Source organism: Gavialis gangeticus, unplaced genomic scaffold, assembly GCF_001723915.1.
Source record: "Gavialis gangeticus isolate Ggan-Ray unplaced genomic scaffold, GavGan_comp1, whole genome shotgun sequence".
In the NCBI taxonomy this organism is placed as follows: Eukaryota; Metazoa; Chordata; order Crocodylia; family Gavialidae; genus Gavialis; species Gavialis gangeticus.
The window spans coordinates 62,148,625-62,159,268 of record NW_017728993.1 but is presented as its reverse complement, the minus strand read 5'-3'; the positions used below and the strand labels follow the sequence as shown (position 1 = coordinate 62,159,268).

Here is a 10,644-nt window from a genome sequence, read left to right as displayed (position 1 = left end):
TTGCTTTGTAACGTACCTTGAGATCCTTTGAGCAGAACACACTGGCAGGCACCCAAAGCCAGACAGACAAACCATAAAGCAAAACTGCACTGGGTTAACTGACAGGCATTGACGATATCATTGACTATGCAAGTGGGGGGCAATTTTATAATAAAAATCAACTGTGTTTGGGTATAATCACTATCCAGAGCTGCACCCTCCTCTCCAGCTTTGTATAGCTGAAGAAATGCACAATGGGAAGGCTTTTTGCTTTCCTATGAACACTGGGCAGCATCTTAGCATCTATCCAGAATCAAAGCAGCCAACTCTTGCAATAGGAAGACTCAGGCTCATCTTTCCTGTTGGTCACATTCACTACACATCTGTTACTCACTCTTCCAGGTCTGCTCTTGCTGACTTGCCACTTGAGGTCAGCTACTTCCTAACACCAAGTTTGTCCAAACTGATCATAGGTCTAGCTTTCCTAGTATCAGGTAGAATTTATCCTATGCCTACCATTCTGAACAGGATACAGGGACAGCTGATATATTCAGAGAGGAAATTTCTCAGTGCGTGTTGAATACAAATACTGTGATGTAGCACAATTAGCTGAGGAGAGAGGCTTCAGACAAGAACTTTTTAGCTCAACTAGATGCACAGCAAATGTTAGATGTATGTCCTTGGCACCTTGTGGGAGAAGGAGGGGTGGCACAAAACCATAAAACATAGGCTAAGATAGCTCCAGCCAGAACCGCAATGCGAAAGGAAAATTCTGTTTGGAAAAGGTGCCAAAAAATAATCCCATCACATGACCCACATTTGTCTCCCGGAGCAGCCAGCTCAAAGGGATTCAGCTGACAAGCCCAAAGATGGTTTTCTCTATTGGCCAGACCTCTACAGACTCAGGGTGGCTCTGAAGGTCAAGTTCAGCTCTTGCTGCTCATCATATCATGATGAGACGTTCTGCCAATGAACTGGAACTAAACTGAGCCCAACCTCCCATAGCTGCCTTGTCTCTGTGGTGTTAATGAGAGTTTCAAAAGGAGACGTTAATGACAACAGCAGATCTTAATACGGGGAGACCTCTTACTGTAATGGTCTCAATCCTCACTTCTTCTGCAGCAAGACGCCCCCACAGGGTAGCAGGGACTGAGGGGACCAGTCAAGGAGAGCTAGAAGGAGGGAGTGCAATCACACTTGAGCTCCATGATGGAAGAAGCCAAAGATCTGCTTGTTAGAAGGAATCTCCCAATGGGTGGCCTGCACATTTCGTCAGGAGGTAGCAAGGTGCCTGGCTAAACTAATCTCAGTGGATAGGCAGGGGCATAAACCCTACTTCAATTCATTATGATGGGGCTTCATTTTGGTAAGGTGAAAATGGATGGGGAGGCAAACTAACATAAAGAGGCAACTCCTGATGAAAAGCGAACTACTGTTCCCTCGCCCCTCCCACATCGCCCTACCCTCCACAGTCCCGCTCCTCTGGAAACCTGTTCTGTGCCATGTTTTGGGGTTTAGTGACACAGGAACCAGCCTGGTAAATGCTGTCCTAGTATGTACACCTTGGCTAGAGCTCCTTGCAAACATCAGTCATTATTTAGTAACTTTTACTAGGTGGAGGGAAGAGGGGATGGGAGAGACTTACTTCCCAAGAATTTGGTTCAAGGAGAAAAGCTCACTGAGATGAACAGGGCTGCAGCAGTGACCACTGGGACTCACCAGGTCCAGTGACCACTGGGACTCACCAGGCTCACCAGTGACCACTGGGACTCACCAGGCTGACTACAAGATGGAAGGAGTCTGCACGATCCCACCACCAGCGGACAGAATGAAGACAATGAGATGTGCCTACTGGCAAACTCCTCACCCTGCAGTGAAGCAAGGTGGCTTGCAGTGCAGTCCAGAGTTCATGTTTTGCAACTGAGGCAAAACCATCTTGGCTGCAGCAACACCTTTTGCTCAGATCCAATCCCAGACTAAGAACCTGAACAGAAACTGTTTAAACTGACTTAGATGCCTTGTCACCATTGTTCCAATCCTGACTTAATTTAGTAGCTGGGTTATGAGTTCCAAACAGGATTTCTCTCCCCTTCTGGCCTCTATTATTTTGCTCTTTTTGTAATTTGAGATGCACTCTGCATGAGGATTTTGGAGGGGTTTAGAGAAGGGGTCAAACCTTTAAAAATGTATTTTCCATTCCAGAGTGCAAGTTCATGCCTGAAGTTCAAAGAACCTCTAAGGGGAAAATGAGCAGAACCAACCAAACAAACAAAAAAACAACCCTGGGTCTCATGAGACCTCTAACTAGAAAGGCTATTGGCCATGTTGAAGAAGAGTCTAATACCAGGTAAGTGCTGCCGAGAAGCAGTAGGTTCTCTCCCTGGTTTAGGTCCTTAGAGATTGCAGTGACCCCCTGAAGGTCCTTTTATAAATCCCCCACAACTGCCTTTTTTCTATTCTTCCTTTAAGGGTTGTAAGTAGCTCCTCAAACCCTCAGTAGTCTTTGTCACCATAGTCATTGTAAAGGACGCTTAATGCTTGCTCTTCACATGTCTTCTTCAGGTCCCGGCTCAGCTCTGACCAGTTGAGTCCATAGAGCTTGATCTCGCTGTAGCGGCAGGCAAGGTATTTGAGTGACGTGCGCTGGAGGCTGATCTTGGGCTCCTGGAGGAGGCCATTGCACCAGCTGCTGAGGTCCCCAAGCTGAGAGAGAATGAGGCCAGCCTTCCTGCAGAGGGTTATGGGAGAAGCCAGAGAGGTGGTGGGACCAGGGAAGGGGTAGGTTAAAGACAGAGAAAAAAAAGAGGGGGGAAGGCAGGAGAGATGGACAGAGGGTCGGAGAAGAGAAAAGCAAGAAAGGTTAAACAGACCATGAAAGCTTTAGAGAAAAATAAAAAGAGAACAACAGCCACAGATAAAGCCACCAGGTGGGCCAGCTTCTCCATGCAACTTGAGCCAAGAGACTAGGCTGGAATCAAGGCTGTCTCTCTGGGATGTTTCTTCCTTGCCAAGTTAAAGAATGTCCCATTCCTTGGTTGAGTGGACAGGTGAGCAAGGAAAAGCACGACATGGAGCACAAGGATGTAGAGATGATCTCTGGATGCAGGTTGGAGGCGGACTAGCTGAAGACCTTGCTCTCTGCTCAGGTGGTAGTTCCAGAGAGCCAGGTATGGAGCATCCTTACACAGTGCTCATTCAAGATAAGCTACTGAGGCCAGGGGCAGGGAAACCTTCACCTCCTGGAGCATCTGGCAGGTGACAGCTCTACCTCCTGGAGTTTCATGCTGGCTTGACAGCCCAGAAGAATGAGATACCAAGGGATGGGACAACAACCATGACCATGGCAGACAGAGCATAACAAGCAGGGTTTGTACCCTGGACAAACTTGTTGGAAAGCTGGGGTAGGGAGTGGTGAGAAGATGCTGCTGAGTGGCAGTGTGGTAGGGGCAGGAGTTTTACCTACACCCAGGACTCAAAAACCATCCCTGGCTGCTACTGCTGTTGCTGCTGCTACCACCCACATGGTCTGCTGCCCTGGCTGCTGCTCTTACAGTAACAGCACAGTGTCTGTACAGCCAGGTGCAAGAGCAACCCCATAAGGCTACTTTTGCTACTGCGACACAGACTCTGTGAGGGTGGGGGTGATTCTGGCACCTTTTCTAAATTGGTGCCCCACCTGCCCACCCCTAGTCACACTACTGACAGTGGAGCTTCCCCCACAGCAGCTCTGTCTTGAGGGAACCGCTTCTAGGAGACAGCAAGAAGTTAAGCCTGACTTTTCTGAGGACAGTGCCCATGCAAGGTTGGCAGCAATATAGATAGATACCGACCAGGAATTATGCTAAACCTAACAACCCAAATCCTCATCAACAGCCTTCAGATGCTGGCTACTGACATGGACTGGTTTTGAATGAGCTATCAAGAAGTCAAAAAACTCCAGAAGACTGTTATACCAACCACCTGAACCACAGCGCCCTTAGGCTAATCTAGCATAGTAGAAGGGGATGAGCACCTAGCTCCCACAATATCAAATGAACCCTTCCCTGGAGACTCAGTTCATATGAGTACATGACACCTTTAGTCGCTAATGGCTTGATCCAAAATGCATGGAAGTCTGTGGAAAGCATCCTACGGACTTCACTGGGCTTTGGACGAGCCCCTTATCCACTGTTTATCTCCTGGAATGCAGCCTACCTTCCTCCCTGGACAAGGTATTTGGCTCAATTAACGTCTTCCCAGGGCAGGAGGTAACAGCCGCTCTTCTACATCTTGCGTACAGACACTACCCTAACAGCCAACGTTACTAGGACTTGACAGAAACACATTCCAAAAGAGCATGCTCAGGAGCACAGTATGATGGGATGATGCGGTGCGGGTTTCCATCCAGAACTTCAAAGGAGCATCAGAAAGCAGTCAAACAAACACTCTGTCTGCTGGCTAAATAATGTCATCTGCAAGTGATTTGTCCTGTCACAACCAGTCTGGATGTTTCACCCTAGCAGATGATCAAACAGGAGGTCTGGTTTCCAAGATTTGTCATCACCAGAGACCTCTTGCAGCTGCCTAAATGTTCCTTTCCAAATGGTATGAGCTGCAAACACTTCATCAGGAATTGCATCATTTTCCTTCAAATGCTTGAACACTTTCAACGAATGAAATTAACCCTCCTGCATCTTCACCCTCTTCTCTTTTAAATTCCCCAGACAGACACAGAGGCTAAGTAAATTCAGCACCAATTATTTAAAGCAGATCATTTTCCTCTATACTTTGCTGCATACAAAATTCTGCCAGTGTATCACCACTTTGACCTGAACAAACATCTCAGATCCAGAGAGTATATATAGTGAATGGAGAGTATACCTCCATTCACTATAGTACAGTAAATCCTCAGCCTCTCTACTAAGGCTGCCAGCAAGCACCAGCTGGACTGCTGGTTTTGCAATGAGCTCACTTATTTCCTTGATTAAGTCCAGTCAACTCTCTCTTTGCATAAGCTACCAAAAAGTCATCAGACGGGGACAACTTTTGACCACTGCAAACTGGTGTTGGATTTTAAATAAAGAGAAAGAAGCAGAGCAGCACAAAACCTGCAGGATTCAGTACACATGTGTGAAATAAAGCCCCACCCTGCACGGCTCACTTGTTGGGTATGGGAATAAGTTCTTGTAGGTTCTCTTGCAACTCTGAAGTCTACATGAAACAGCTTTCAAAAAGCCCCTATCTCCTGCCAAGAGCACTCAAAACAGGTTAGCCACCCCTCCTGAGCACTGGAAATCTCACAACATATTGTTAGGTTTCCTACCAAAGAAATGTTTCTCAGCCACATTCATCCTTCCCCTCTGTAGTGCTTTGGGGTGAGGGGAGGAGGGAGTTACTAACCCTTTGCACTGAGGAGCTAAGGAAACCTTGGAGGTTTCCTAGCAACTCTGTGCTAGGGGAGATGCACAATAACACTTAGTATATGGTTGCCATGAAACCCCGGGGACTATGAAGTGCTGCCAGCCAAGTCATTCTGTCCCCCACCAAGAGGGCTCATTTTGGCAGTCCACTGGAAATTCATGAAAGGACAAGATGTGTCCATGGGGTGTCTCCTGAGAAGGGGATGAGAAAACTCTCTCAAACCTGGGGAATGGAGGGGAAGAAGCTGGAGGCTCTCACAGTTCTGCAGAAGTAGCACCCAGTCCCAGCTGAATGCAAATTATGGTAAGATTTTTGTGAGGGGACCTGAGGCCTGGAGAGGGGAGTTGGGTGCACTCCTGTACCCCATGCTTTCATGGATGAGGATGGGTGTTTGTGACGATTGACAAAGGCAGAGCCACACGGATTTTCAGGTGGATTCTGAGCTCTTAGAACATGAAAGCTGCCATTTACTAGGTCAGGCTATAGGTCCATCCAGCCCTGTATCCTGTCTCCCCAAAAACAGAGACGATTAGCATGGTTCCTGCAAGATGTTCCGTACCAGTACCTGCTCTCTTCTTCCTGTGTTAACATCTTCTGTCCCACAGAATTAGTGGTGTGCACTTAGTGGCCTCCCTCTAGCCATTGAGGGGGGAGCTTGTAGTTTCTGGTGGCCCTAGGTCCAGTCCTGGCATAATAAATAGGTCTGTTCAAACAGTGGCGGAGAGGAGATGCTGAGGCGAAGGGTAAACATGCCAGACTCAGAATTTTCCACCATCTGCTCCTCTACTACTGTAGCTTCCAGCATTCAGAGCATTGAGGAAGTTGTGATTCAGAGGCTGCCCCCCCTACCTGCAATGTTCAATACCTGCTGATGGATCATTCCTCCATTCTCTTGTCCATTCCCATTTTGAATTGTGTTAAACTGTCAGCTCCCACAGCATCTTGTGGCAAAGAATTCTACAAGTTAATTACATGCTGCATGAGCAAGATCTTCCTATTGTTAGTTTAAAACCTACTACCTAATACAGTGGTTCTCAACCTTTTTAGACTCAAGGCACCCCTTAGAAAATGCCAGGTCTTCTTAGCTTTTGTTCATTTCTTGGAAAGTAATAGAACAATTCTTTAGTTCCAAAGAACTTAGAAAAACCAAAACAGATCAGAATGTCTTGGACACTATGGACACCTACTTGAGATTTCTGGATTTATCTTGTGAATCATGTATAGGTGTTTTCACATCTAACAGTGCTAATATTGCCATCATCACTGGCTCATCGCCACTGAGTTAATAGTTTTATGTCCCCTACTTCTAGTACTGTAGCAGACAGTAAATAATACATCCCCATTTACTTTCCCTGCACTATTTAATATTATATCAACTTTTATCATGTCCTTCTCTGGCATCCTTTTTCTAAGCTGAGAAGTCTTAGCCTATTTAGTTTCTCCTCATATGGAAGTCTCTCTATATCCTTGATGCCCTTCTCTGTACCTTCTACAGTTTTTCTATATCCTTTTTTAGGTGAAGGGACCAAAATTGCACAGAAATTTAAAGGGATATAATGATAATTTCTATTTCAAGCCATCCTTTTCCTCTAGCTATATTCAGAACACAGGTGCTCAAGGGAAGGAGAGAAGAAGGGGTTTCCGTCCTTTTAGGGGGGTTTGGCATATCACAGTGGTGGGGTGCTATGTCTAGACACATTGAGGCATGAAAATGGCAGCAACAAGCCAGCAGTTTTAAGGCACAGGGCCTTCAGTTTCAACATGATTAACCCATGCAACCAGAGCTGGGGACAAAGGGGCAGAACTAAAGAGAGCAGGAGGGAACTATTTCCAGATGTCATTCTGTTGCTTACAGTAGAATTACACAGAAGCCAAATGTAGCCAGGCGCAGTGATTTCAAGTTAGACAAAAGCAAGAAAATGAAATGTGAGGCCAGGTAAACCCAGCTTTTGCTTGCATCAACTATGGCAGAAATGTGCTTGCCTATATAGTGTGCATACAAAATGCAGTCTGCTTCATCTACCTCCACTCTTTCTTAGGATCCAGAACAGCCATCTTAAAGTGGCTATAGCTGCCCTTTCTTGCTCCCCTCCCACCCTACTCCATACTGTACTGCCCACTGCCCAGGCCTTTTGGAACAGCCTCCCAGACACATTCCATTCCCCTCACATCTGGAACAGTCTCCTCTGAATTAGTTCAGGAAATCTTCAGCATTTATTTTTTCAGGATGTTCTGTTTTCCCCTGGCAGCAACCGTTGCCACAATATGAGTGGAAAAGAGGGTCCCTTGGCTGTCTTTTCCTCCCATCCCTTCTGATTCTTCATCATGTGAAAATAGCCAAGTCAATCTACAAAGATAAACTGAAGGCAGATTGGGGAAAGATGGTGGAATTCCAGCTAATGGCTTGTCTACAGTCAAGATAGGTTTCTGCTGATCTGTCTTGTCCATTTGCCAGATTTAACCTTCTTACTGATAACTAGTGATGGGGGGCATTCTAACATGTGCATTGAGTGAGGTGCAACTGCTGTTCTAAGTAACATGGCTAACTGGCTTACCTGGGTCCTAGCTCATCTTCACATCGCCAAGTGAACTCTCCAAAGCTCTCGTAATGTTGGTTGTAATGGTAGAGGACTCGGTGCAGGCTGGGTGAACCCAGGTCCAGCAGAGTGTTGTAAGCTGTTTGTTGCTCTTTACCACTGGTGTAGCCATTGAAAAGATTGTAGATCTTGTCTGCTATTTCTGGATAAAAAGATGGAAAGGGCCCACAATGTGCTTAATATAGAAGAAGGAAATGCACCATCAAGCATCTCAGCTTTTAAGGAAAGCCCCTTGGGCAAAATCCTGGCCTGGCTATAGTCAAGGACAAAATTTCCATCAATATGAAGGAGGACGAATCCACCCACTGTCTTGTACTTTGCATTGTATCAACAGAATACATCCTAACAGAGGAACAAGGAAACAGACTTCCCAGACTGGATAAGGCCTGTGGTCCATCTCATCCAGTTTCTCATCTCAGACAACTACCAGAACCAGATTTTCAAAGAAAGGTGTAAGAACCCTGTCTCCTGACTCCCAACACGCAGAGATTGGTTTATGCCTCCAAAACTGCAGCAATCCTAGTACATTTGAAGCTCGTGTGCTCTGGATTTTTTACTGAAGATACTCTTACTACCCATATACCAGTCATACCCTTTGGGTTGCTGTCTAATATGATCAGAGGTGGTGCTATACTGTCAATGTGTCCTTGTTATGGCTTGAGATTAATTCTCATTGCCACTTAGAATAATGCATCTCATTCCCTGCCACCCTGGAGGGGATGTTTAAACAAATACATATATTCCACCTCCTAAATGGCAAACATATTTGACCCCTGCTGCCTTTCTGAAGGCTCAGTCTAGCTGCACCAACATGATTACAACAGCCTGTCTCAGTAAACAAAATGAAGGAGCAGCCAGGCAACCTCAGATTGTAATTCTGCCAAGATTTAACTACATATGTCATAATCCATAAGAAAACAGTCACCAGAGCCCCAAGGTGGTGATTCATTGTAGTAGTAGGCAACCGTCGATCTTTCTGCATCATGGTGCATGTGTGAGAGGTCACCAAGACCTTTGACACATATGCATAGGCAGAAGTATGGAAGAGTGGAGGCTGCCCAGAACTTGCATCCCTCCTTTAGACCGCTGAGACAGAGTCCAAAAGCCAGACCAAGTTCAGATGTTTGGTGCCTCAATGGCTATAGCTATATGTGCATCCAGGAATCAAACCCATGTCTCTGCCAAAAGGTTTGACTCTAGGTGAAAACATAGCCAATATTCAATGTGGAAGAGAGGTGGGTTCTTCTTCAGTTTTGCCCATCATGCACGTGGAACCAACTTGGACCTGGTCCTGGATTCTACCCAGCTTAAGGGCTGTTCAAACCCAGGGCTTTTGTTTTGGCGTTTCTCTACAACTAGCCCAAAAAGCAAGGGCATAGATGCAACTTAGTGTACATGATATTGAGTGCAGTGACTGTAGCCTACACTACAGTCCCATGGTGCTAAGAGAAGGCATCTCTGGCCTGAGTTGTGCTATAAGGGATAGCCAGCATCTCAGGGCCGGGCAATTATTTTGGGCGGAGGGTTGCTTACCCAGTTTTGGCAGGCTGTCAAGCGCCATATGGGTAGCTCTGCCCCTTGACAGGTGCCCCACCCCTTGACAGGTGCCCCTCCCCCTGGTCACCATCTTGGGACCAGTGTCCCAGGGTCAGCACTGGTGGGGCCCAGGCCGGCAAGGGTCTGTGGAGCCGGGCTGGCCTGCACCAGCAGGGAGGGGGGAGCTGGCCTGGCTCCATAAAGCCCCTGCCAGCTGGGACCCCGCACTCCTGCCACCCTGCTCTGGACCCCAACAGCACTGGCCCCAGGACATGGGTGCTGGCCCTGTGCTCCCACTGGCTCCCCGCCCACTCACTCCCAGTGTTCCTCAGCCCCGTGGTACAGGCAGGGGGTAGTGCTCAGCCCCGACACCCTGCTCGCCAGCAGGGAAGCTGGTGCTGAGCATGGGGAAAAGTGGCCCCTTGCCCGCCCCACGGACAGTGCTCCCTGCTAAACGCACTCACAGCCTGCAAGGGGCTGTCTGGAGCAGGCATAGGCAGCCTCATGCAGGCTGCAGGTGGCTGCAGCATAGGGCACTGGCCATGGGGCAGGCGAGGGGCCACCTTTCCTCACGCTCAGCACCAGCTTGTAACCCTCCCCATCGCCAGCCTGGCAGTGGGTCTGGGTTACAAGGTGGTGCTGAATGTGGAGGGGAGTGGGGGAGAAAGCAGCCCCTCCCTGCTGCCCCGCGCTGCAGCCACTCACAGCCGGCCTGGGGCTGCCTGTGCCTGCTCCGGACAGCCCTGCATGGGCTGCGAGTGCCTGCAGCATGGGCCGCTGGCCATGGGGCAGGCGACGGGCCACTTTTCTCCATGCTGAGAAGGAGCCTGGGGAAAAACTGAGTGCGGGGGGGGAAGTGGCCCCTCCCCTGCCCCAGGCCCAGTGCCCCACGCTGCAGGTGCTCGCAGCCCGCATGGGGCTGTCCAGAGCGGGCACAGGCAGCCCCATGCAGGCTGCAAGCAGCTGCAGTGCAGGGCACCAGGCATGGGTGGGGCCACTTCCCCCCCTCCCCGCCCTCCCACCCCCCACTTACCTCAGCCACTTCCGGCTGGGGGGGTGGGGCTGGGTGGGCCCCACTGTTGTTGGAGCCCGCCAGGCTTCCCCTGGGTCCTACTGCCCTTGGTTCCTGTCA

The 10,644-nt window shown here is 48.5% G+C and overlaps 1 protein-coding gene across 1 annotated transcript in view; it reads right to left on the bottom strand.

The window, feature by feature from the left end:
- Positions 1–2,149: 2,149 nt before the first annotated feature.
- The window catches only part of ASTN1 (astrotactin 1), a 154,746-nt gene continuing 146,251 nt past the window's right edge, over positions 2,150–10,644 (bottom strand). The window contains exons 23-24 of the mRNA XM_019528349.1: positions 7,935–8,118; positions 2,150–2,707 (exon numbers count right to left, since the gene is read on the bottom strand). Coding sequence (XP_019383894.1) covers positions 2,473–2,707; positions 7,935–8,118 — 419 coding nt within the window. The 3' untranslated portion in view covers positions 2,150–2,472. The remainder of the gene's footprint in view (positions 2,708–7,934; positions 8,119–10,644) is intronic.